This window comes from Larus michahellis, chromosome 2, assembly GCF_964199755.1.
Source record: "Larus michahellis chromosome 2, bLarMic1.1, whole genome shotgun sequence".
Classification (NCBI taxonomy): Eukaryota; Metazoa; Chordata; class Aves; order Charadriiformes; family Laridae; genus Larus; species Larus michahellis.
Window position 1 is genome coordinate 123,921,817 of NC_133897.1, and position 27,805 is coordinate 123,949,621.

At 42.6% G+C, this 27,805-nt stretch overlaps 1 protein-coding gene across 1 annotated transcript in view; it reads left to right on the forward strand.

Annotated features, from left to right (window-relative positions):
• LOC141739534 (chloride channel protein C-like) overlaps nt 1-27,805 on the forward strand; it is a 139,680-nt gene that overhangs the window by 26,916 nt on the left and 84,959 nt on the right. Inside the window, exons 11-12 of the mRNA XM_074577000.1 lie at nt 888-1,059; nt 18,589-18,755. Of these exons, the coding sequence (XP_074433101.1) occupies nt 888-1,059; nt 18,589-18,755 (339 nt within the window). The remainder of the gene's footprint in view (nt 1-887; nt 1,060-18,588; nt 18,756-27,805) is intronic.

Below are 27,805 nucleotides of genomic sequence, written 5' to 3' on the forward strand. Positions count from 1 at the left end.
TAGTGAAGTCTATCAGCCAGCTCCCATGTTTCTGACCCAATACCATAATTTTTGTAATCATTCTAGAACTACTAGAACTGCATCCATCAATAAAATGAATCGATTGCATGAATAAATGGGAAAAAGTTGTGTAACGGTGCAAGATGATGCCCCCCAAATCAGATAATATATATCATATATGGCTATAGTATAAATAATAATAATTCACCATTTCTGGAAGGTGAATGTCTGTACAAATCCAGTTCATTGGCTGACACTTGGACCTATATGTTTTATTCCTTGCATATGAAATGAAATCCAATGTCTCATTCCAGGAATTATATGCCCAAGCATGCTGAATTTTGGTTTTACTCTTCAGTGTAGCATAAGGTTGGTTTGGGGACTCCAAGGTTCTTTTCACAGCTTCATTCCTGGTTAGCTTTGGGCAGGTCATTAATACCTGTTACTCCATTTTGCCCATTTGTTATATGGCTGTAATATTTTACTTGCCAGGTTTATGGGGCACAGGTAGACTTAATTCTAAGAAATTATATAAGGCTGGGTCTCTAGAAGTGTGGGCTTTTTATCTGAAATGTCGCCGTGTGTATGTCTGTGACCCGTACTTTTGACTGTATTCCTGTAAGGTTCATTCTCATTTGGCTTTCAAGAACATTAAAATAGACATGCCGATAGTCTTTTTTCTTCAAAGTATGGTCAATCTGGCAGGTTTGTGCTAGTGATTGGCACTAAATAAATGCTCATCCTAAGGAAGGATGCTATAGCTTTCCTTGGGAAAGGAGCTGCTATAAAAGTTGACAAAATTAGTCTGGGATCAGCAGAATATTAGAAGGATTTTGAGAAAACGCTATCATTGGCAAGAGGAGTGCTCTTTTTCTTCTTGCATACAGGTACACAGGAGCTTTGTACGGCAGGATAGTCGGTTTGATCCTTGTTTCCATTTTTGGTGTTCAAACTAATGAATACGGAGCATGGATTGATCCAGGTCTCTTTGCTGCGATTGGAGCTGCCTCCTTTTTCAGTGGTGTGTCAAGGCTAACCATCTCCCTCACTGTGATAATGGTAAGTATGTTAAGTGTTCAGTTATTTGTGTGGCCAAAGTTGAGTTGAGCTTTTGCTGCTGCAGCTAAATGAACCACAGGTGGGGTCCCACAGAGAAATAAATTATTGTCCTGTCTATCTAGCTTGCCTGTAGAATTCTTCTTTTTCTGGGACCTTTTATTTGTGAAATGTAAGTTTGGAAATAGCACCTTGAGAAATCTATCTGTTTTCCTATTTTTTTAATTTTTGGGGGTTACAGGTACAATAATGGCATCCAGTGGTTTACAAACAAGAAAACAGAATATGCTATGTTTTGTTTCTTCTGGATTACAAAAAAATAGTAGATCATGCTGCTTGGCTTGTGAATTGACTTCTGAGGGCCTTGTACAATGCACCTTTTTATGTTAGGGCTGAATATGGCCTTCTGGATGGAGTAAGTGAAGGATTTGCAGTAGTGTAGGCAAGTGATGCAATGGGAAGCCTCCCAGGTCTCTCTGGTAAATTTATGCCTTATAGTTTTCAAAATTTTGAGATTCCCTTGGAACACGTTTCATATTTCTGTTTCCTGCCCCCGTCCTTTTATAGCAGAACACTTTCAGTCTGCGCTACAACACTTTCCAGGCAAACCTCTGAAAGCTAAAGGATTTGCAGATAATAGTCTTAAAATTCGAGATGTTCTTTGCTCTCCCCTGTTGCAACACCTGGGGACGGTGAATGAAATTGAGCTTAGTCAACAGAGAAGTGATGTTGAGGTCACAAGGGGGAAGCTTTCACCCTTCGATGGCAGGACGTTCAAACCCTATGAGTGTGTGGAAATTTCACCTATGACTAAACCCAGTCTTGGCTGCCCAGCTGGCTTTGCCCAAAAGGCTCTCATTAAAATCTTTGCAGACGTAAGAATTCACCCAGAGTGACCAAGCCAGGATTTTCCCTCCTAGTATGCTGTTGCGCAGTGCTTGATAAAGTAGCTGTTTATCGGCACTTGCTCCAAATTGGGTTCATTTTAGTCATAGGTTGTGTAAATTGTGTAGGAAGCATTTTTTTTTTTTGATGTTTTAGCTTGGAAGGTGTTGTATGTGCATAAAAACTTCCCTATTGTGAAATAATAATTAGATTGATTATGGGAACACTCCTCCTTCAGTGTCTTCTTGGCTCTTTAGCGCTTACTTATCCATTAAGTACTCTGATGTTTTTGCTTCTATTATTGCTGTTATGCATCTTTTGGAAGTTACTTTACGATTTGTTGGCCAGCCTCTAAGTCTGTAAGACTTGAAGGGGAGAAAGTTGGTGCCTGAACGCTGGGTGTAAATTTTTTGAGAGCCTCAATTACCACTAAATGTAATGTTTTTTCCAAAGTAGGCCTGAATTTTCTTGCAATGGCTCAATACATCTTAATTTAAGTATCGTTTGTAAACCATTACTTTATGGTGTTGCTGCAGATATAATTCCTTAGTGGCAAAAGCAGTTGATTGACATCTTCCTTAGCTTTGTGCTCATGAGGCTGTGCTTCATTGCAGGGAAGTGAGAGGTGATTATGTGCCAGAACACTTGCTGGTCTTGGATGACAGAACTGGATTTCATTCGGCTCTAGTAGAGAGAAAAAGCCTACAGTTCATTTGCTTCAATTTCTCCCTGCCTTCCCCATTACCTGCACTTGTTCTTTTTTTTTTTTTTTTTTTTTTCCAAATGCCTCCATGAGCGTGCATGTATGGCACATGCAAAACAATAGCTGGAAACTGTTAAGAGAACTGTAGGAAACTCAGTTGGAAAGGCACTAGAAAAATGATGAGGATTGCATTGCAATGTGTTCTGAATTCCCCTAGGTGTCATGTTATAACTCTTCTGCACCTCTCTCTGCAGAGGCAGATTGTGTTTCAATTCATGTTCATCCAAGATAAATAGCTGCATTGCTTGAGGAAATATTAATTTTTGAGGAGAAAAAAGGTCTTGGACATGACAATGCAAAAACATAATTAAAAGGTTGTGCCCTCAAACCATAAAATGCACATATTTTTCCTATATTGTCTGATGGGTTCAAAAAGAATTGAGAATGTTTGCTTTGGCTTTTCACGCAGCCTTCCATTTGGAAACAGTTATGAATGTGGGACTTGTAGCGAACAGGTTTGTAAGATGCTTTTCTTTTTCCTTTCTCAAGGCAGACCCCACAGGCATCTGCCCACCTCTTCTTTCTTGGCTGCCTCTTTCTACCCCCCATGCTGACACTTGACCCTCATCCTCAGCTCTTTGCGGCAGACGGTACATGTGGCGACATTTTCCTTGGCAAGTACAAGGACCAGCCTTATGACTTGCCTTCCCACAGCCTTCTGTCTCCCACGTCCTTTTAAGTGTCACGTCTCCTGAGCTTGCTGGCCTCGGGGAGCTCTAGATGCGGGAAGAGGAATAGCATCTTCCTACAGCGTGCTTTGTCTCTGGGTCATTCTGTATTTTTATTATTCCTTTTGTATTTTTACCTCTCAATAACACTGCCTTGAAAGGTTAAAGAGGAAAGGTGGCACTGGGCTAGCCTAGGATTAGTGTTCTTGTCCAGAACTGGTGACGCCCCTGTGTGCAAGCTGAGAGAAGCTTGATTTACACTGATTTGGATCCGTTGTCTCCTGAGTTCTTTCTTACACAAGATGGAAAATAGCCCTGACTCTCTCCCCTTTCTTGCCTGTTCTGTTCAAACAGAATTAAAGCAGTATATCAGTTTATCGGCCTAATTTATTTCTCCAAGAAATGTCTTCTGATGGATATGGGGAACGCAATTAATTCTGAAGAGGTTCAGACTAAAAACCCTCCTCTGAGTGTGAAACACCGAAACACTATCAGGCTTCTGACAGATGTAGACTAAAGGAGAAAATAGAGGATTCCTTAGGATTTGGAAGGGGAAATGCAATGTTGTTATATAAACCAAAGGGAAATCTCTCCAGGGGATTAAATCGCCTAAGGCCTATCCTTGAGTCTTGCTAATAGCAGTTGTGGCTGCTGTGAATGAGTGGCGTGTGCAAATGGGCATGGTGTTGGTACTGAGTGAAATAAAACGACCATCTCATGGGGGTTCAGAGCATTATGAAAATTTGCTTGTTGATGTCTGTCTGAGTCTGCAATACCGCAGAAATAACACGCTGTATGCACAATCGTCTGGTTCATAAGACAGCGTTGAAGGCTTAGAGATGAGGTTGGTTTGTGCTTTCTGCTCTCTGGTGCCTACACCAAGACAGGCATGCTGGTAGAGCACTGGTTATAACAAACTACACTGCTGTAAGTCACCACTGTCCTATAGTTAGGAAATTTGGTATATTTGTTGTACACATTCCATTAAGAAATGAAAATAAACATTTATTTTTTGCATCATTTGGATTCCTCCGTTGTAACGTATACTTCTGACATGCTTCACAGCAGCGTTACAGGTTGTCTTGAATAAGTGCAATAAAATAACTGTGTCAGCAGGTAGCAGCAATTAAACTCTAATCTCTCCCCTCTCTCTGTATTTCTTCAGTACTTTTAATTTAGGCAAAATGTGCCTACCTCAAATTATAGGCAGGATGTATTGTTGCAAATTCTGTGGCTACCCTTTTCACTTCCTCTTAAAGAGCGACCTCTGAGAAGCTTAAGTCCTTTCACAAGAAATTTTAGTAGAACATCAGCCGTGGGCAATTACCATAGATGACAGACACATCTTGTTTTACAGACGTGATGTGAGACTACAGCATAGCCCACCATTCAGTTCAACTGACTAGAGGGAAGTTATAAGACGAGCAAAATGGTGATATAAGATGTTAGAAAAATAAGCACAAGACTTCTAAAATACATGTGAAATCTGCCCAGTATCCAGTGCAACTTTTTCACAGAAGAGCGGTGTTGCACAGTCGTCATAGGATGCAAAATGCTGCATCCACAACTTCTCTGCGCAGCCTGTTCCAGTGCCTCACCACCCTCGCAGTAAAGAATTTCTTCCTAATGTCTGGTCTAAATCTCCTCTCTTTCAGTTTAAAACCGCTACCCCTCGTGAACAACATTTCCTCATTTTTTCAGGTCCTGCCTGCCTGCTGCTCCCTGTTACCCGTAGCTGTTTTGGCTGCTAGCAGGGCAAGGTCTCCTGGAGAAGGGAGGGAGGATGGCTCTGGTGCTGCATGTGCCCTTTGTCGTGCAAAACAGGAGCGTCTGCTTGCCTCGGGCAGCCTCCACCTCCATTTGGGTGGGGGGCTGTTTCTGCCACCTGGACCTCCCGCTTTTCCCTCTTCCCTTCTGCTCCTTGAGCTGGAAAGGGCTTGTATCAGGAGTAGCGTGGCCAGCAGGAGCAGGGAAGTGATGGTGCCTCTGTACTCGGCACTGGTGAGGCCTCACCTCGAGAGCTGTGTTCAGTTCTGGGCCCCTCTGTACAAGAGGGACATAGAAGTGCTGGAGCGTGTCCAGAGGAGAGCTACCAGGCTGGTGAGGGGTCTGGAGACCAGGTCATATGAGGAGAGGCTGAGGGAACTGGGCATGTTTAGCTTGGAGAAGAGGAGGCTGAGGGGAGACCTCATTGCCCTCTACAACTACCTGAAAGGAGGTTGGAGAGAGGTGGGTGTTGGCCTCTTCTCCCAAGTGAGAAATGACAGGACCAGAGGAAATGGTCTGAAGCTGCGGCAGGGGAGGTTTAGATTAGATATTAGGAAGAATGACTTTACTGAAAGAGTGGTCAGGCACTGGAGCAGCCTGCCCAGGGAGGTGGTTGAGCCACCATCCCTAGAGGTGTTTAAGAAACGTCTAGATGTGGCACTTCAGGGCATGCTCTAGTGGCAGAGATTGTAGGGGTGTGTATTTTCTGTTTTTTTTTGTGTGTGTGTATGGTTGGACTTGATGATCTCAAAGGTCCTTTCCAACCATGAAGATTCTGTGATTCTACGACAGGTGCTCATGGCATGAAATGGTTGTCTTGTTTTGCCATTCTCTGGGGTTTGTCCCCTTCTGGTTTGCGAATGCCCAGGGCTGTTGTGTAGGCAACAAGGAGAGCCTGTGAAGGAGCTGGATGTTACTTAAGGAGGTGCTCCTGAAGAGCTGACAGGATTCAGAGGTGCAAAGGGTCTTTAGTGCAAACTGTGCCTTATGTGAGACTTGTTTGTGTACTTGCAGTTTTCTAGGATCTTGCATTAGTAAGAGGAGGGGACAATAGAAATACCCTTTAAACAGTGGACTTTAAACCTGTCCTGGTTTGAGGTAAAACAGAACCAATTTTCTGATTTTAGTTTTACTTTCTAGCTGGGCTTCTTCCAGCTGACTAAAGTCTGAAATTAACAGCATATTGTTCAGAAACTGTTCACTCTCAGAGTGATAAGACCTGATTATACCAAGGAACGGTATGCGCAGAGGCTCTTGCTTAGACTTATTGCTATAACAACCAAGGTCAGCTAACTTCGCTGTTTGCCCAGTTGGAGGGTCGGAAGTGGAGAAGCGCAGAGGGGTCCCACCTGCAGGGAATAGCGGACGGGACAGGTGACCCAAAACTGACCAGCAGGGTATTCCATCCCATCTGCATCACGCTCAGTATAAAAGCTAAGGGATCAAAGGGGCAAGGTGGCTCTGGCTTGCTTTTTCTTCAATGGTCGATGTCTGAGGAGGACCCTGTCTGTTCGTCTGCCTTTGATCCCGATCTGAGCGCACCTGACTCTAGTTCCAGAATTCAGCTCCTGTCCGTCTCCGGCTCCACTCTGGGACTTTCCCTGTGTCTGCTGGTGACGCGATTGTCATCCTGGGAGCTGGATACAGTTTTGTATATATTGTATACTTTTTAAAAAATTTATTTTATTTTATTATTATTTCTTAATTATTATTATTTTCATTAAAGTAGTTTAGTTCTTTTTCTAAACTCATAAATCTCCTTATCTCTTCTCTCTGAGGAGAGAGGCGGGGAAGGGCCAGCTGTCATTCTGATTGGCCAATCCGGCCAAAACCACGACAAAACCACCCTTAACTCCCAACTACAGTGCGGGTGCTTTTCTGTAATGCACAGTTCCCACCTAGTTTGTCTTACTTCTTCTTGGCAAATTATTAAATGCACAAAATGAGCACTGGCACAAAGCTGGGTGTGCATACAGGTGCCCTCGTGTTCTTCCCAAACAGAGGAGCAGGGGACCCCGAAGTGACGGGGCTCAGGAGCTGTGTCACTGTTGTGCTGTGGGGTGGGCTTCAGAAAATGGAGGCTCTTGGATTTCGGTCCATGACAGCTCTTCAGGGCAAGTCCTACAGCATGAATAACTACAGGAAGCAGGATATTTTGCAAGATGTCAAATTTAATCAGTCCTTCTGGTCTTAAAAGAAACCAGTCTTGTTTCCAACACATAAAATGTGGTGTAACATCTGACTAGTTGAAGAGAAAGGAGTTCCTTTCCAAACTTGTAATGCCATCCAAAGTGCAGTCCTGTCCTTGATAAGGATCATAGGTGTGAAAACTCCTCTGAGTGCTGAGTATGCTTTTGGTGTACCAGCAAGCAGAACAGGCTGATTGAAATACACGAATTTCTTGTTCACGTGAAAAGTCTTATTGTCAAATAAGATCAATGTGATTTTTATGGTCAAATACAGCAAAATGTTCTTCAGTGCCTAGCTTTGTGGTGGGAGTGACTATAAATATTGAAGTTTGCAATAACTTGTTTTTTCAGCATCACCTTGGTTAGAATGATTTCAAAAAATTCCCTTCTACTCTGTTTTTGACTGAAAATGAGGCCTGCAGATTTTTTTTTTTTTTTACAAAAATCTGGGACACTTCACCAAAAAGTTGAACATCTGAAAAACAGAAATAAAGAAAAAATCTTTAAAATGTCTTGCTATAAGCTTTGTTGTTTCATGCCAGCATTTTCCTGCAAGGAATGAAATATTTCCCATGAAACACCAGAGACTTTCTTGGTGTTTTCGAGGAAGGAGGGGGCAATGCATGGTGCATTGTGGGAGATGTAGTTTAATCTGAGAGGCCAAGTCAAATCCAAATTTAAAATTCTCAAGAGACGCCACAAGAACCTTCCAAATGAAAGCTTTTTGGGTTGTAACCTAAAAAATACTGCTCTATAGGGATGATAAACAATTTGTCAAGTCACTGGAACGTTCCATAAAAAAATGTATGCTTGTAGGGAAAAATGAAAGAAAATCCTTTCCCTTTCTGGATGGTAGCCTTGTGAACCCAGCCCAAGAAAGTCAGAACAAGTCCCCTCTGGTTCATTCATTCATTGTCTGTAGAGAAGAACTGCAACTATGGGACGGTTGGTTAGTCTGTAGGTAATTCACAAATTAGAAGAGAATCTAGCTTTATCTTTAATATATCTTTCAGCTTTGGCACCAGCTTTTTGTCAGTAAAATAAACAGACATGACTGAATTGTACATGGGTTCAATTGGCATTGAACTTTTAGAAAGTTCAGTTGTGCATCTGAAATATTGAAATTGAGACTGCCTCTGTGTTTTAAATACACACATTGGAAATTAAGTTGTAATATGAGAAGATAACATTATTATATAGTCATTTTTCTGGCTCTAGCTTTCAGTAGCTTTAAAGGTATTTTATAAATAAAGTGATCTAGTGTATTACAACATACAATTGTACATTTGGGACATGTAAGACAAACCTTAATGAAAGTTAATGAGAATTTAATGTGCAGAAGTTATTTTTAATTCACAGTATCTTATCTGTTTTTAATTTTTTTCAAATTACAAAATGCAATTGGGCTGTCTTATGTACTAATTCTTTGCCAGCTTTAATTTGTTTCCAAATTAAAGACATTTTTCAGTTACACTGTCACGAAAAGCATCTGAAACCATTAAGTTTTGTTGTATTTTTAACTTTAAAACCTTCAGAATGTTGCCAATAGTGTTTTTTCCAAATTTTGAGAAAATGATTTATCTCTGGGACAAAAGCTACCACAATAATCCTATGTCTTTTTTTTTTTTTTTTTTTTTCCCCAGCCTGAGAGGTTTATTATCATCTTGAATTAAAAACCCCATGTAACCGGGCGCTCTAATAAGTTGGGGCTCAGGGCCAGAAGTCCCTGTTTGATTATTGGACCCAGCTGAACCAGGAGCAAGTGGTTGCACAGCCCGGCAGCTGCTGGGCCGAACACGGTCTGTCGGTGGGAAGGAGGGTCCTACTGTAGGTCCTCAGAGAGGCAAATCCCTAAGGAAGAGCATGGCCTCCCCTCTGCTCAAGATGGGCAGGACAACGCATTTTGTTGTTGAAGTTTCAATGTTTTCCCCAGGTTTTTTTTTTGGAAGAGGAATAAGACTGGGTCCAGGACACGCACGCGGTGGTGGTGGCGAATGCTGGTGAAAGTTGGGCTGCTGTTGTGAGCAAGACTGAACGGAGGCAGGCACTGAGGAGAAGCTGTGAAAAGCATCTGGAAAAGTAGAAGCATTGCAGAAAAGAGGAGCATAAATGGTAGCCAGTGGGACTTGTCCAAATGACAGCTCTTCTCTCATTTTGAAATATGAAAGAGTGATGGTGGAAAAACTCTTGAGTGCCTGATGGCTGTGTCTCAGGCAAGCTTGCAGAGCCAGACCTGAACTGACTTCTTGCATCTCTAAAAGAAAACAACCTATCCCAAATTGGCAGTGGCCACCCAGGTTGTCCACTGGTGAGTTATGCAGCAGCAGGTGGCTTCTGCAGTTGCTGGTGCAACTTGTGAACCAGCAGTGCCTGGCTTTAGGAAGGATGAAGTTGCACAGCTGTGGAGATGGTGGGAGTTGGATTTAGCTGGTACTTCAGATTATATAGCATGAAGACTGACCTCCGGTTACTCTGGTTAAACTGCTCCCATCTCACACTCTTCCTCAGCCTGAGCCTTGTTCAAAGGAAAGAGAATTTATTTGGAAGGCTCGAGTCATACTTTTTTTGCTTTCTCCTCCTTGTTTAACAGAGTGTATGCAATACTTGGGAGGGAACAGACAAAGGCAAGGGAAAGCATTGACTGTAAAAAATGAATACATCCTCACGGCGCACTTTGGCAGCACAGACCTTGGGAGATCCCTGATCGTGCCTTCCTCTGGCTTGCTTAAGATGGAAGGGCGTGAAAGGGACATTGGGCTCCTGGGGCAAATATAGCCCAGTGCTCTGGAGAGAAAATGATATAAGGAGCACACAGCTGTCGGAACAGCCATTCCCATGTGAGAAAGTAATAGAGGCTCATGACAGGTCACGTCAGCATCTGTCATGCTACATTGGTATAGGCGAGAGAAGATGTTGACCCTTGCGTTAGAATGAGTACGCAGGTACGTGCTCTGGATCAGGGAGCATTTTTTGCACTGCTGTTTTATAAGGCGTGTAGTATGGGGTCCTTACTTAGAAGGGCAGGAAGGCGTACATGGCCACTCAACAGTCAGGTTCAAATTATTCTCTCCTTAGATGCTTAAAAATAGTTCAGAACAGTTACTCAAGCAGGGTTATTCAGTACTGAGTTTAGCTTTGGTCAGGATTCTTCGCACAGCCACAGTCTTCATTCTAACTCCCCAGGAAAGAATGCCACGTGGTTGATTTTCCACCTGATTTTAGTGGGGAAAGGAAAATCTTATGCAGAAGCTGGGACAAACGTGTAGTATTGAAGATTTTTTTCACATCATGTTTCCTTCAAAGCAGGCAGAGGAAGTGCTTAATTATTTGGAAACTCATCTGGCAGGTTCTTCCCAGTGCTAGGCTGTTTAATGCATCAGCCCGTCATACTTAAATACTTTAGGGCTCACTTAACGTTTTTGATTACACCTGAGATGGTTCACAGAAGTTGTTTTGACAGGGCCTAATTTTCTGTTACTAAGCTGCCTGATTTTTTTTTCTAATGAAGAGTTTAAACCCTAGTCAAAACAATTTTTCAGAATCTCCAAGCCTACAGTTATTCCTAACAGGCTAAGTGTTTGCTCTACTTACACTGCCTGTCAGGAGGAGCCCGGTGTGTTTGAATGGTGTATTTAAAGTTATTTCAGATTGCAAGCGATGTCACCTTTTTACAAAGAAGGGGAGATGCAGAGTAGCATTGTACTGATCCTATTCTTATTCAAATTAACCCCAAAATAATTGGAGTAACAGCGCATGATCAGCAAACTGTTAAATACATTAAGTCCTACTATTTTCTGTTGAATTTGCCCCAACTAGGGGAAGAGCACTGTGTGTTTTTTGGCAGTAGTTTGTCTGGAAAATGAAACAAGTGAAACTGTACTCTCAGGGAGAAGGATGGGGAATGGTTTCAGGTCCTTAGATTTCGTAATGCACTTCTTTAAGAAACTGGAGGTTCAGGGAGTGAATACCTACACTCGTTTTGAGAAAACAAGCTTTTGTAAGTTTTCTATTCTGATATTTAAGGTCTAATCTCCTACTGAAGTTAAAGCTGAAATGAAGTCTGAAGCCTGTGGTGTAGAGCTTTTATCAAATAGCCTCGGTAAATCCACTGTCCAGTCTGCAGCTGTCTGTAGGCATGGGGCTCTCTCTTCTCCAGCCTTGTCTAGACCTCAGGAACTGGGGCCATGAGAATCGTGGCATTCTGGAGATGTTGGTTTTAGCGCTGCTTGATTATGACACAGATTCATTGCAGTTGTCTATCTTATTTCAAAAAATCCTCATGAATCACGACTTAAAGAATTCTGCGATACCGTGGGTTAAAAAAGTACAAGGTTGCTTAGCTGGGTTGTTATACAGTGCAGTGCTTGTTTTGAAAAGATTTAATACGTGAGTCTGCTGAATGTTTAGGCATATTCAGCAACAGACATACACAATGCTGCTATTTTTATTAATAGAAGGTTCACTTGACACAACACGCACCAGTGTTACCTTCCTGAGACACAGATTTAGGCGGCTTTGAAACCTCCTTTCAGGGTTTGGTGTCTGCTATGTATGTAAGATAAAGAGCCAGATTACAAAAAAATCACTGATAGATATCTTTCCAGGGGATCTTGGCAAGAGTTGCTGCTATCGCCTATACTGTTTCCGATATCACTTGCATCCATTGCCACAACCTGTCAAAACAGATGTATTTATAGGCCTTGAGGGACTGAAACAAGAAATCAAACATTTGCATAGCATCTTCCATCCAAGTTCCCAAGGACCGAGGCTTGAAGGATTTTGATATGTTTCCAGGGATTACTTAGCTGTGCTGGGTATTTCTATGTTCTCTTTAGCAATCTCCTGCTGCTGTACTAGATCTTAGAATTAGAAAAAATTGTTCTCTCTTTTAACAAGGAAATCATCGACAAAATGCTGGTTGGCTTCAGAAAAGCTCACAGAAATATTTAAATCCCCATCAGAGAAAACTGGGACGAGATCTCACGGAACATTATGAATTAAGGTAAATTAAGAAGTGGTGGACGAGTGTGATTAATTAGAACTACTTTGCTTAAAGAGAAAAAGTACGCACCCTGTGCTAAGGTATTTTTTCGTGCTCTGTCTTGGCATTAATTAAGCTCTAGGGTGCTAGAGGCTGCCTGCTCCTCGTAATGGCCTGGAACAGTTAATGGGGTTGAGCTCTGGAAGAGGAAGAATCCCACTAATTGTGCAACCCTCCTGGCACTGGGGTTTGGCAGGACGTCCTCACAGTGAACCTACGCTGGGTGTGCCGCCCTTTGTAGAGCACGATGCACAGCTTCATGTGCCTCAGGCTGCAAGAAATAATCATTTTCAGCAGTGTGAGGGGAACTTGAATGCATAACTTTTTGGGCCTAGCGTGACGATCGTGTCTTTTTAGGAGATTTATGTTTACTGTATTGCAGCATCCCACTTTTCCAAAAACTTCCAGCAATGGTGGTGGTGAGTGATAAGGAGATACAGTAAAGTGAGTTGAGTTAATGGATGTAGTCCTAGGACTATACATGATTTCTTTAAAGGTGAAGTGCACAGGAAAGGAATATTTTTCACTCAGTTTTAAAGAGTGAGATTCATGGAAGTTCAGGGAGGGAGTATTGAGCTGGATCGATACGTGAAAAAGGTGCCTCTTTTGGCATAATCCCAGATGAAAATAGTGGACCATGATAACAGCATTTCAAGTCATGGTTTGTCATGACATTATTAAGTGGGAAGTAAAGTGACTCAAGTGTTCAACACACAGGTTGCTAAGGGCCAGCAGATCATAATCCAGAGATTAAAGAAATTGAAATGCAGATCTGCATTGTTATGAAACGGCTGTGACAATATAAATAACTTAATCCTGGGAGATGTTTTTCCATAAACTCCTGTTCTCAAGAAAGCTGCATGAACAGCTCTGTTACTGCTGTGAATTGGGAATTGTTCTCTCCTTCCCTTCTTTACGTCAAGCGATCAGCTTGCAACCTTGTTGGCATTTGCTCGAAGAGAAAAATGATCAAAAGTTTTCCTCTGGCTACAAGCCCTCCACCCTTTGAAAGTGTTCTGTTGATCATGAACAATTTTTTCTTGGTGCCTTTAATCAACAGTAGCAAAAATTTCAAATGAGAGAAGTTCTGGTTGTGTGTGAGAGAAACAAAAGGTGCTTTCCTGGGGGACTGTGTACTCTTCCACAAAATCTGGTGGCATGGAGACCAGGAAACTGTGGCCAGAGCTGGTGTTTTGTGCCAGCTGCAGCCTCAACTCCAAAACTACTGGGTTTGGATGGTAGTACCAAGACTTCATGTCCCTTCCCGTCTACTCCCTCTTTAAACTCGCTCTCAGACATATTGCCTTGTACCTTTGTCCAGTAGCTGCTTGTTTTTTCCCCCAAATGTTTTCCAAATTCCAGCCTTTCAGTTAAGTGAAGAATGACAAAAATATTTTCTTTTGGAGAGTTTTCTTCTAGCAAGGATGATGGTCTGTGTATTGTGGGAGGGAAGGAGATTTTGTCTTTTGTTTGAACAAATCTTGAAAAATGAATTTGACTACAAAATACATCTTTTTTTACTTCTTTTTTTTTTTTTTTTGATAGGCCCTCTCTTCTGCATTTGTCATTGTAGGCTGCAAGTAGCAAGGGAGCTCTCTTGCCAAGTGTTTTTTCAGTAGAAGAAAGACAATTGATTTGTACTGTGTAGCTGGCTGACCATCTTTTCTTTTACATTATTGGAAATATGCAGGGTTCAGGGACTATTCACTGTATCAGCAGCCTTGCATCTAATGAGCTTGTTTGGACCCTGTTCTGTGAGCTGAGGTAAAACCTTTGAAACATGTTAACCACAATTTGATTGAAAAGTAGGGGGAGGGTTTTTAACAGTGAGCTTTAAGTAAACTGCATCTTTTTGAATTTCCTGGGCAGCTGCCTTTCTCCCTTTGATGTACCGTGCCTGGTGATGCTGTTAATGAAATGCATAATTATGTGTTATATAATAAAACAGAGCTAACATGAAGGTGCCTAATAGATTATAATGATGTGGGGGCCTGAGAAACTCAGGACCATGGGGGTTGTTGAAAAGTGCCTCCAGTGACAAAGATGATATTTAAAGAGGTTTGAATAACTGTGCTAATAAATTAATTGTGGGCTGTGTTGTGTATGTGTGTAAACGACATTTTTCAAGATTTTGTATATAGAGAGAATATTGAAAAAAAAAAAATAGGTGCAATTTACTAGGCTGCTGATGTATGAAGTGTCAGCACCGAGTGCTTCCAGCGCCTATTAACGCTGCTGGCTTTACATAGACGGGTGCCCTAGGCAAAGACATTTTTTGGCACAGCCTGCTGCACCCGTAGGATCAAAAGGAAGAAAAGAAAAAAAAAAAAAAAAAAAAGTCTGGCAATGTGCACAGAGGGTAAATTGCATCCTAAAGAGCAGCCCCTAAAATGCACGCTTGGAATGAATATCAAGAAATGAAACATCACGTTTAATGGCTGAAGAGTTATAGGTGCTTGGTGGCTGCCCCCAACTTCCCCCCTTCCTTTCTCTGCTTGTGTCACCTTTATTTTATCTCTTCCTCTTTAACACTCTGTATAATTTGTTCCTTTCTTAGATTCCTTGGGAACTGGTTTGAACAGATAGGTATTTTTAAAGGAGAGGCTGCGTGACCTTACAGCCCTGGGCTCCTTAATGGTGCTGGGCTGTGGCTGGGCTTGCTTGGCTGCTGTTCTGGGCTTACAAGAGCCTGTCTGCGGGGAGAATTAGTATGCGGGGAGCTCCAGCGTGAATTTACAGCCTGCTGGTTACTTGGCACTAATTCCCTGGGTGGATGCTTCTAGTACCTACTGCAAGGGCTTGTGTGCAGGTTAGCGTTAAGAGTGCTTTTGCATGGGTTAGGTGGGCTCCTTTTTGGAGGTGTAGCGTGTTGTTTTTCACTTCCCAAGCACCGAGGGTACCCGCTGGGGCAGTTGGTGTGGAGTAGCTAATACTCAGTAAATTCACACCCAAGCTCACCCAGACCTAACTTCCTCATGCAGCCGCGTGCCGAGGCTCTGCACTTTGTCTCTCTCGGCAGGGAGCAGATGGCCCTTATCTAAAGAGGGAATAAAGCCTTATGAAGAGCACATATATATATGTGTGTGTGTGTAGGTTTGTGTGGGTCCATATGTTTATATAAGATGACTTGAATTTATCGCGGTTCTTGGATTAACTTGTGCTTCCTTGATTTTTATCAAGATACCCTAAGGAGAGCGTTGCTGCTGCATTGCCATCATCCTTGTCATTAGGGGACTTAGGTTTTAGCTACAGGTTTTGGGCAGGTTTTGATGAATTCTTCCTTTTTCTTCTGCGCCAAGAGCATCATACTTTTTCTTCTTCTTACATGAGTGACTGCATCTTTTGTGTGTGAATCTTTCTTTGTTGCAGTTCCCTTACCCAGCAATTTCTTATTTGATCTCTGGAGTTTATTTTTGTATTTGATAGACTTTTATAGCTAATAAATATTATCCCACAACTTGAGAACCCCCAGTAAGAAAGAAATAAGGTTTTCTGTAGTTCTCCAAATACTTGGATGTGAAACCAAATCAATTTCTTAATAAAACTTTTGCTTTAGGCTGGGCTTCATGAATAACTTGATTTATAATTACTGGTCAGCTTCACCTTATCTTAAGGTATCACAATGGGTTAAATTTTCACGCAAAATTTTCTTGAAATTTTTTAAATTATTTTATCTGGTTTCCATGCTTTTGTATAGTTGATTTCTAAGTCATCTGCAGATTCGCTTTTATGGTTTTTGCTCTAGTACTGCCTATTTCCAAGAAAATTTCATATCACAAAAATTGCCTCTCCAGTTTCCCTCTGTAGTGAGAGTTCAGGACAGCTCTATCACCTCTACTTTGGCCAAAGTTTCAATTTAATTCCATACAAAAGATATTGCTCAAAATGCTTTTAACGTGTCTTTCTTTAATGACCTCAGCCATGCTAGCCTGCCAAAGATAAACAGCATTTCTGCTCGCCAGGCGTTAACTCTTGCAGGAAGTGAAGTCGGATGCCGAACCCAGAGGCACTTGCTCCCAGCGTTCAATGTGCTGCTGTAGAAAGGAGCCATCACCCTCCCCCCGAGACCCCAGCACTCAGGAGGGCTGCAGGGCTGGGGAAAAACCAGCACAAGCCTCAGAGTTTCTCAATAGCAGATGTAGAATGCTCCTGAATGTTTGTGACAATAAAGGATGAGGGCCCGGGCCAGGCCAGCTTGACTGTTCCCGCTAGAGGATGGGAGGATAGGAGGAAGGGATAAAATGGGATGAAAAACAAGGAGGGGAGCCTGGAAAGCCGGGCTCTGGTTCTTGCTCTTCTGGAGATATTCTGTATAGGTTAAAGCAATCACTTGAGTGTGTTTTTTAGAGTTTGAGTTTCAAGAGTTTTTAAATTTAGAGTTTTAGAGTGCTTTTATAGCTTTTAAGAGTGTTTTTATATTAATTTTTAATGCCTGTTTTATTCCAGAAGAGTTGCCCATAGCAAGATTCTTTAAAAAAAAAACCCCAAAGGAATCCACAATAAAGGAGTCTCCATCTGTGTGAATGAGTTGCGGCAGATATGATGAAGCAATTCTTAAAATCCCACAGTTGCTCTTTTCCTTTCAACTGACATGTTCCTGGTGTTTTTAAATAAAACAGTTGAATACTAGGTTTAAGGAGACATTCAAAGAATGCCGTGGTGTTATTAGAAATCCCTGGCTATGTCCAAGCAGAAAGGACAGTTACATGATCCTGTGGTACACGGCTGACCGTGCCATGTGAGTCCCTTGTTGGGATATACTGTAAATCACCCTGGACATTATCTTTCCAAACGCAGAACAGAGACAGAAGGAGGGTGAAAGTATAGGCCTGGATAAATGTGCTACAGCTTATCAGGCAGAAATGTGTTTATTGGCATTCTTTGAATGTAGATTCTTGGACTACTTAACAATCTCTAGCTAATGAGGTCTATTAAATGGCAGTGTGCTGCAATTCAATTTGTCTGAATTGGAGAGAAGTTTCTGGGCCAAAGCCTCTTAGTGCTATGAGGAAAGTTTGTGTATTTAATCCCAGAGTATCTGCTAATGAATATCCCTTCTTAATAGGATGCAATGGTACGGGAAATAGTGGGAAGTGAAAGGAGGTAGCAGTTTTTACTAAAAAGTCTTATTAAGGTAGCATAAAGAGAGTATTTCTGTGCAGTCATTTTCACCAAGAAAAAGATGTGACTTCATTGTGAGTTGGGCATAAATAGCATGAAGTGCATTCACATTACTTTGTGTATGAGGATTCACTCTGAATCCTTTATTCAAAGGCAGTTGTACTGGTGTGCTTTGTTAGGTCGCTGCCCCCGCAGCTGTTAGACATGTGCAGTCAAGGGAACTCAGCCTACCTTTGGGCAGTACCGGTGTGGTGGCCGTGCCCAACTGCACAGGCAAACCCAAATAGCTGAAGGGGGATAAAGTATTAAAACATGCTACGTGCTTTGCCACTCATCTGACCAAACCCTCATTACGTAGGGAGAAAGTGCAAGTGTACTTAGGAAAGGTGTTTTGGGTGAGGTACCATAACTTGTGCACGTGTTTCTCTACAACAAGCGCTGCAGTGCCACATCCGTAGATTCGTGATCGTGGGGAGAGGGGTGCCTGCACCATGCCTTCTGCTGCCGCATGTTGTTCAGCACAGTAACTGTGTGATGTTCCTGCTGCTTGATCTCCTGAGCTGGACTTCTGTTAAAAGCTTCTTGTTCCCTTTTCTGGCATTCTTCAAGACAATGTTTGTACAAGGAGCTTGTTCTGTCAGGAAGCAGCAGTATGGGAAAACAATTTTATATCTCCTGAGCTCAGCAAGAAAGAAAAAATATTTGGATTTGTTTGCATTTTTTATTATTTGTCACAATGCCAAGCTATTTTAAGCAATCTGGCTACTCCATCTCTACTTACCCTCCTCTGATACTTCAAAATTATCACAAGCCACCTGAAATATGGGAATCAGATGTGAGTTTTAATGTTAAGTGCAGTGCTTCAAGCTGATAGGAACGGGAGGGGGAGCTGTCACCGCACCAGCCAAGACTCTCTGGTGGAAGTGCTGATTGATTACCCATCCCTGGGAAAGGAGGGGGAGCGCCCTTCCACTTTTAGCAGACTCAATCGCTTCCTGTTCCCTTGTGAAAGAAGTAGGTAGTCCATTGCCTGGACCATCGCCATTTTCTCCAGGTGTATGAAAAAATGGAAAGCCCCTTGTTCTCTTTTCTCCTTAGGTGGAGATCACAAATGATGTCCAGTCCTTGCTGCTGATAATGCTGGCTGTCATGGTGGCCAAGATGGTTGGTGACTTGTTCAACACATCCCTGTACAGTTCCCTCCTGAAGCTGAAACTCATTCCCTACTTGGACGTGGAACCTTTTGTTCATCACAGGAGAAAATGGTGAGGTCTCTTACACTGCTGATCTGTAAGTTTTCTGTGTTAAGTTCTGCACAGAGACTGTGTGGGTTCTCTGAGACCTGGATCTTGTAGGGACAGAGGACAAAAAGGAGACCCTGATCCTGAATGACATCCCCGCAGTGCAACGTGCCGTACAAATACAACAAAAGAGACTGCCTTTCTCTTTGAGTTTCTGGTAGGATCTGAATTACCACTGTCACCAGAGTCCTGAGAGCAGTAAGTGCTCTATAGTGCCTAGTGAGATGCTGTTTATTAGTGGTCCAATTGGTCCAATGGAGAATCTAGTAGAGGTTTTCACAGACAGTTGTGACTGTTTCTTGTGAGCCAATGCCGTAGAGCAAAGGAACAACAACAGGGTGTGCAGGATCCCTTATGGTGGAGTTTGCCTTAACCAACTTCTAGATTAGTAGTCTAGGATTCCTGCGTGTTTGGTACCATAAAATGACGTTTTCAGGCAACAATTCCTGCCATCCCAGGGTAGCAATTTAAGGCAGGTAGGATGAATTGTCTTCTGGAAGTGCCTCCACTGACTGTATATTAAATTAATAGCTGTAAAAAAGTATATTTTTTCACTCACATTAATCCAACCTGTCCTGTGTATCTTCCAGTGCATGAGCCAGTATCAAAACCTTAAGGCTGTTTGTGGGGATTTATAACCAGTAATAAGAACCGTTTTCTCTCCTAAATGTATGTGCTAGGTCTACATTTATCTGTAGGTAGTGAGAACTCTGTACTATTGTCTTCTATAAAATTAGAAAAAATGCTGATTCTTTAAGATATTCCTGAAGAATTAATTAGATAATGTGGTGAAGAAATACAAGTGAAAAATAATTTATTTATTTACTATAGAAAGACTTTTTGTTTTTCTCAAGGCATATTTGTGTGGTATATATCCACAACCAAAGCTATTTGCAGGACATTACTTGACATTTCTCCCAGTATTAAGGCCTACTGGACAATCTTTTAGTTTCAAATGACCCTGTAGAAGAATAAAATATTGGTGACTTGTTCTGTCCACACTTTATAACTTTCTTCCAAATGTAGCCATATCTGAAAGTTTTTAGCAGGCACATTGAATGCTGGGTATAATCTAACTGCATTTGACATGAGAGGAAAAAGAGCCAGCAATGTGGTAGGAGGAAATAAAAACAATCTGTGACATTATGGATGACTTCTATATGTACCATGGCAGATAAAACAGAGAGGAAGAAGTCATAAAATTTCCCATGGTATTCCAGTTAGACGACAAGTCCATGGTAAAAATTATAGCTACTTTCCTGGTTCAGAGTGAGGTCCTATTCATTTGAAGGACAAATACATATATATTTTCATATATATAAAATTTCATTTCCCTCCCACTCCTTTCCCTTTCCTCTCCAGGATCATTAAAGAAAGTTTCTGGATAACTTGGTCACAGAATATACTGATACTCTAAAGCAAAATACATAGTATCACAACTTGGTAAAGATTTTATAGCTAGACACTTTACAGACTGCCAAGTTTTAGTCTAAATCCTCTTAGACACAGTCTGAATAGGCTGATACACATCTGAACTGGCAGATGGAGTTGCTAAGCTGCTCTCCATCGTATTCGAGAAGTCCTTGGCAGTCAGGTGAAGTCCCCAGTGACTGGAAAAAAAGGGAAACATCACACCCATTTTTTAAAAGGGTAAAAAGGAGGACCCTGGGAACTACCAACCAGTCAGCCTCACCTCTCTGCCTGGTAAGGTCATAAAACAGATCCTCCTGGAAGCTACGTTAAGGTATATGGAAGACAGAGAGGTGATTAAAGACAGCCAATCTGACTTCACATAGGGTAAATCATGCCTGAGTAATCTAGTGGCCTTCTACTGTAGAATGACTGCATCAGTGGACAAGGGAAGAGCTATGGACGTCGTCTACTTGGACTTCTGTAAGTCCTTTGATACAGTCATGCGCAACATTATTGTTGCTAAATTGGAGAAAGATATGGGTTTGATGGATGGACTATTCGACAGATAAGGAATTAGCTGGATGCCCACATCCAAAGAGTTGCAGTCAATGTCTCAGTGTCCCAATGGAGATCAATAACAAGTGGTGTCTCTCAGGGGTCCATGTTGGGACTGGTACTGCTCAATGTCTTTATTAATGATGTAGACAGTGGGATTGCACCCTCAGCAAGTTTGCGGATGACACCAAGCTGAGTAGTGCAGTTGAAGGAAAGGATGCCATCCAGAGGGACCTTGACCAGCTTGAGGAGTGGGCCATTGTGAACCTCATGAAGTTTAACCCAGTTGCGCCTGGGTCGGGACAATCACCAATATCAGTACAGACAGTGTAATGAATGGATTGAGAGCAGCCCTGTGGAGAAGTACTTGGAGATATCGGTAGATGAAAAATTATATATGACGTGGCAATGCGTAATGGCAGTCCAGAAAGCCAATCGTATCCTGGGCTACATCAAAAGAAGCACAACCAGCAGGTCGAGGAAGGTGATTCTCCCCCTCTACTGTGCTCTCATGAGACCTCACTTAGAGTACTACATCCAGCTCTGGGGTCCCCAGTACAAGAAAAACACGGACCTTTTAGAGCAGGTCCAGAGGAGGGCCACGAAAATGATCAGAGGGCTGGAGCACCTCTCCTGTGAAGAAAGGCTGAGAGAGTTGGCGTTGTTCAGCCTGCAGAAGAGAAGGCTCTGGGGCGACCTAATTGCAGCTTTTCAATACTTAAAGGGAGTTTATAGGAAAGAGAGTTTTTACCAGAGCCTATAGTGATAGGACACAGGACAAAAGAAGGTAGGTTTAGATTGGACATAAGGAATGAATTTTTTACGATGAAGATGGTGAAACACTGGAACGGGTTGCCATGAGAAGTTGTGGATGCCCCATCCCTGGAAGCATTTAAGGTCATGCTGGATGGGGCTTTGAGCAACCTGTTCTAGTGGAAGATGTCCCTGCCCACAGCTGGGCTGTTAGAACTAGGTGATTTCCAAAGGTTCCTTCCAACCCAGACCGTTCTCATGGTTCTGTGATTCTATGGCACCGGACCATTTCTTGGTCTCTGCAGCATACTTCTGGGATGCTCTGTTACCTTGTTATCTCCTCAAAGAAATGAACCTTCACCATTCAGCCACTTTAGACCTCCAGGGCTTGGACTGATCCCTAGATCTGTCTTATAGCTTAGGCATTCCAAACCCTGAATATTGACTCAAGGGAACTCTGGATTTATAATTTGCCTCTTAAAGTCAAAAACGTCATAATTGAAACAAATTACAAAGCCCAACATGGAGTCTTTATAAGAATTCTAAACCCAAGATCCTATTACTTTACCTAGCATGAGAAATACACAGTTTAACGCAAGACAGTTAAAAAAAATAGTCTCTGTACATATTTCCTTATCTTTGCTTCCTCATCACCTCTGAGCATCCTTGAAACTTGAGTCAAAATTCTACAAAAAGGTGCCTGGCCATGGCTTTTCTTTACATGTATTTTCCCTGCAGACCAAGATTTCTCATTTGTTTTCTCTCTGACTGGCCGATGCTGTGGGAGCCTGCCTATCTGCTTCTCTAGTCTTTCTTTTATCTCAGAGCGACCACCCAGAGTATGTGAGGCTCTGCTGCTTTTAAGTTCCACTTATTTGCTACACTTTGGGAGTATTTTTTATCTTCAGATGCCTATACCCAGATGTCATTTTGCGCAGGCTATCCTATTCCTCTGGTTGTGTCAGATGGGTTGAGGGTTTGCAACCGCATTATTGCTGCTCTGGAAAAGTGTAGGCGGCACAGTTACATGTGTGGCAGGTTCTACAACCTCTTTGTTCCATATTAATTACTCTGTAAGATCGCAAATGTATAAACTATGCATTTCTGGATTCCCCAAATCGTAACAGGGACAGAGGTCGGCTGTGTAGGAACTGGTAGCTAGCATGTGTTTATAAATAGGTGATAAATTGTATTTGTGTACGCAGAGTGAAAGACTTGGATAACTAACAGCTTGCTTAAGCCACACAAATTGGAATCCTTCAAATGAAATGGAAAAGCCTTTGGAAAACAGCGGCTGGTTGGTAGCAGGGAGGAAAAAGGAGAAACTGAAGAGAACGCATGTTTTTAGGTCCTCGGCACTCGTAGTGTTAGAGAGACAGTGCATGTCTTCTCTTTCCCAGTTCTTTATCAGTGCTAAGGATGAAAAGACCTGTGTTTGACCATTTGTCAATTCCCCTTCCAGGGCTGGATAGCGTCCCTAGGGGGAAGATATGTTAGACACTGAACTGAAAAGAGAAAATAGCCTTTACATGAACAAGGAGGGTGTGGGGTGGTGTTAAAGCCCAGATCCAGAAAAGAATTTAAATCCTAACTGCTGTGGAAATCAGTGAGTACATTAAGAAGCTAAGTTACGGACATGCTCACTATGAAGACATCTCTGTAAATACTGCTCTATGTGAAACTGGTGGAAGCGAGACCTAGATCCTCAGTGTATTTCACTACCTAATTTGTATTTAGGCACTGGCATCTCTGGATGCTTTTATTCCTGTGGAGCAGAGAGGCTTGAGATTTGAGTTTTCTTAATACTCATTATTTTTTTGGAACCTCATTGATCACCCTGCCTGTTGTATTCTGTGCTTTGGTTGATAATGCTCCAAACACAGCTGTATCTAGTACAGGGCTGCTACGGTGCACCGTGATTTCCAGCTACATTGCACACCACTGTAAACACCCCCCTTATAAAATCTGGTTCACTGGAACACTCCAAGCTGCTGGCTGCCAGGGAATGTTCTTTAATGAGGGTAAGGAGTACTTGAACACATCTACGACTTGGCAACCCTTCCTGCTTTTTATAAGCTACTATACACTTCAGAGAGAAAATATCTTAGAGGCTACTTTTTAATGGGACAAGTTTACTTAAGAGCTGAGTGGAGCTGGTGCCAGTAGTTCTGTTTTGTTCTAGCTTAATATTAGCCTTGTCAAAGTTCGTATAGCGTCTCTTGGGTGTTTCTGTATTGCATACCATATAAAGCTGTTTTGGGGAGGGAAGAATTTTGGCTGGAATATATATTATAGTGGTCTCATTATATTTTCTTAAAGTGTATCAGAGGTGGCCCTATATTAAAGATCCATGGAGCAAGGTTGATTTTTTTTGTTTCTCCCTTCTCGTTTTGCCTTAGCCCACACCGCTGACATTGGATCCAGAATTTGAGACAACCTGAGTTTGGGGGTTATTTGGGATCCAAGGTCCTGGTTTGGCCTGTTATAAAATTTGTGGTAATTAGCAAACTTTTTAGATGAGGCTTTGGATTTTGAAAATCACCAGACTTTGCGGAGGGAGGAAGGTGTTTTTGGTTTGGGCCTAGACTAGCAGCTACTACACTGAAAGATTCCTTACCCGTCTTGCTGACACAGGTGTTCATTCAAAGACATCTTACCAAGACACGCGTGGTGCATCCCGTCTCACTTCTTTGAGCAAGAAGCCGGCGTGTTTCATGGCTGCTCAGCACTTTCATCCTGAGAGGCATCATTAGGGGGTGGACTTGGCAATGTTTTCACATCAGAGGGCATCCAGCCCGTCTTTTGTAGAGTGTTTGCGGTGGAAGTTGGATCCTTTTCTGGCTGCACAAAGGAAAAAGGGAGCTGCTGTAACAAGGCCACGCTTTGTCTGGGGAGAACCTGGGGTGCTACAGAAAACGTGGAGGAAAGGTGTTGAGATGTGGGTGAGATTTATTAAAATTACATTTGGGCTTTAAGTTGCCTCTATGTCAGGCTAAGAAAACATGGCAAAGAACTGTTTTTAGTCCCATTTTTTTGCCTATTCTCCTGTGCTGGGTTTTGAGTTTAGTGTGATCCCATTACCTGAGCAGCAACTGTACGGAGCCATAAACGGTGTTGACCCCCTGACAAAAATGCTATGGCAGAGCCAGATGTCGTTTTATGCGCGTGGAAGAACAGCAGCATGGCCTTGCCTTGTTTTTAACGCGGGATTGGTGGTGCCCATGTGGGATGGCTGAAAGGACTTATTGCTCCCTCCTGCCCCTGCACCAGCTCCCGCAGATCTCTGTTGGGAAGTCCAGCGTGTCTCCCTTCGCAATCCTTTTAACCTGGGAAGAGGCTGATCCTCACTTGCTTCACTGTGCTCAGGCCTTCATACCGTGCTTGGCTCCAAATTATCCAAGACTGCTCCTAAAAAAAAAAAAAAAAAGAGGGAAAGACTTGGTGCACGTGAATCTGTGTGAAGAAGGTTGTCTTAATCCAAACATGAAACACGGTGAACTTCCAGCTGGGCAGAGTTACTGCGGTACATTAACCTCAATACTTACCTTGTTGATGCATTTTTTGCTCTGTCACAGGTGGTGATGAACTTAGCTGTGCAGTTTTCAGGAGATCTGATTATCTCCCCTTAAAGGATTTTGGGGAAAAACATGACTCAGTGACATTGAGTGATCTACAGAAATGACCTAACGGGCCTCTTCAGCCTTAATCTTCAGAGACACAGTTTTCTTAGAATTTTTTAATGTTAAATTTCACCCAAAATTTCAAAATTCAGTATGAAGTGATTTCAGTGTCAAAATCAGAATAATGTCTCTTAGGGAAAAAGTCAATGCAAACAGCATAATCATATTAATATAAGTCTTCATGTGAGATAGGAAGAGGTCGGCTATATGGAGGGACGCAGGAGACTGGGGGGGAATGGCTGTTCTGGTTTTGGGTCTGCCCCATTTCTTTATGTTGCTTTGGCCAAACCAATTTATTTTTCAATCTTCTCAGTTACAGAAAGAAAATAGTGCCTATGTACCTTATGTGGCTTTCAGCGTCTGTTGTCTTTGCGAGTATTGTCAAGTTCTTAAACGAAAGGCCTTATGTAAAGGCAAAATTTCTTGTGAACTCTAGAAGATGATTTTCGACCTGCTCTAATTTTGACTGTTTAATGAAGCTACTACCTAAAGGTACTACATGAATCAAAATGACTTTATTTCTTTAGATTGGTAAAACGATATAAAAAGATGCCCAAGATTCTGGTTGCATTACTGTTTATTTTTAGAGCGGAATCTGAACAAATAAAGCAAATTAAACTTCCCATGCTACAATAAATACCAGCAGATATAACCCTTCCTCCAACCTAAAATAAACCTTTCCCACCCTTAGCCGTTCCCTTTCCTAAAATGTCCAGGATGAGAGCTGGAGCTGGTGCTGTGCCCTCAAGGTTAGGAGCTGCAGGCTTACCCGGAGCAGTGGATGAGGGGAGCAAGTGTGGAGCTGGCCGAGAGGAGGGCTGCCAGCGATTGGGCCACCAGCACCCTCCTTCCCGAGAAAGGGCTGGAGGCGAGTAAAAGCTCACTGCTGACCCACTGCACTTGGAACTGTGTTGGTAGTTGACTGCAGTCCTCATAACCAAGCGTATACAATAGAAGCACGAGTACAGAAAAATAACGACAAGGAGAGCGAAGACGAGCCAACAAGCTGCCTGATTGAAATCCTTTGAGAAGCCTGTAAATACATTAATGTTTACACAGGGCCTGTATATTTGCACAATTACCTTTCCATGAGCCCAAAATGTTTTACACTGGAACGTTTTCAGGCTCTAAGAAACTATATTTTCTGATATGGCTGAAAACTGCAGGCTCAGCCCCATTTTTTCCCCCGGATTCTCTCCCATCCCTGAATATGCAAAATGTAAACGGCAAGTTCTACCAAGATTACATGTTGATTGTGATCACAGTGTGCTAGGAAGAAAACATTTTGAGTTTACAAGTGATTGTTATACGGTCAGTTATCAGATGCAGCTATGTGATATGCTTTTATTATAATTCAGAAGTGGTGAGAAAAATGGCTTTCCTGTAGTGAGATTTTTTAATGAGAAACAAACTTAGAAGAAGTTTGAAAGACTGATCTGGTGCAGTTGGTCAAAACCTGACGGAGAAAGTTTGGAGGCATGAACAGGTGGATCATATCTAGTGAGTGTTGAAGCAGTTATCCTGTTCCTGTGCCTTCTGCTACAAGGCACTTCTCTTACCTGTCCAAAGCAAGGTCCCTGTTAGAGTGTGAATGGGACTGTCCTGGGCTTGGCAAACATGCTGCAAGCATTGGGCATGCTGTGACAATGGATAGGAACTTAACATCAGGTTCTGCTTCTTGCTGTAAGGTCCATTGTGAATCAGCTGTAAGGTCCACAGTGAGTGTAACACAGATCCCGCAGCACATGGAGAAGTCTTTCCACAGCTGTCTCTGTTGCCGCTGCAGTCTGCCTGATGTTGAGGGAGGGATAACAAATCCACCCTGACTTTTGCTGTGTTTTCCATTTCTGGGGAGTCCCATGAAACCAAAAGAAGTGACTTCTGCACACTTTCCACAGCAGGAAAGGCGCTGAAACAGCATATGGAACTAATCACCTGTGTTTCACAGCTCACTGGTGGGCAGCGAGCGAGCCACTCCGGCTCCTACAGGCCCTTACGTAAAACATGCACACAGCGACTTTTCAGCTGCGGCAAACTTGAAACGGCTTCTGCTGGCCCAGCCAGGAGGAGACTGCCTGGCATTTGGCTCACCTGGCAGGACAGGCTGCCTGTGCGGGTACCACCGCAGCCTTCAGATGTGGTAGCACGCAGGTGGAGCGTGCACACACACCCACACACACACCCAGGGAAATCGCATCCAGCCATTAGATGGGGTATTCCACTAATTGGTTAAGTCTGCTCCAGTGTCTGGCCACCATTTGGCAGATACTGACAGTTTCCACTTAAAGCCAGCCAACCTCACCGGAAAGCCAGCTGTGTCGGCAGAGCGGCCGATCTCATGGAGATGTCACTGAACCACTGTTTGAACTCATTCAAGAAAGGGTGGGTTTGACTCGAAGTGGGCTGAAATCCCCTGGGGGTCTTTGGTGGATATGGGAATACAGACATCCGTTTATGTAAGAATTACACCTCGGTGTTCCCGAGTTACTCATGAGGATATCATCTTCATTCTGGAGCTGGGGACTGCTTCCGAGTTCACCTAAAGCTGCAAGGGATTCTCTTTGCTGTTCACATATACATTACTTCTTCCCTTCCTGTGAGTGTTGCTACAGC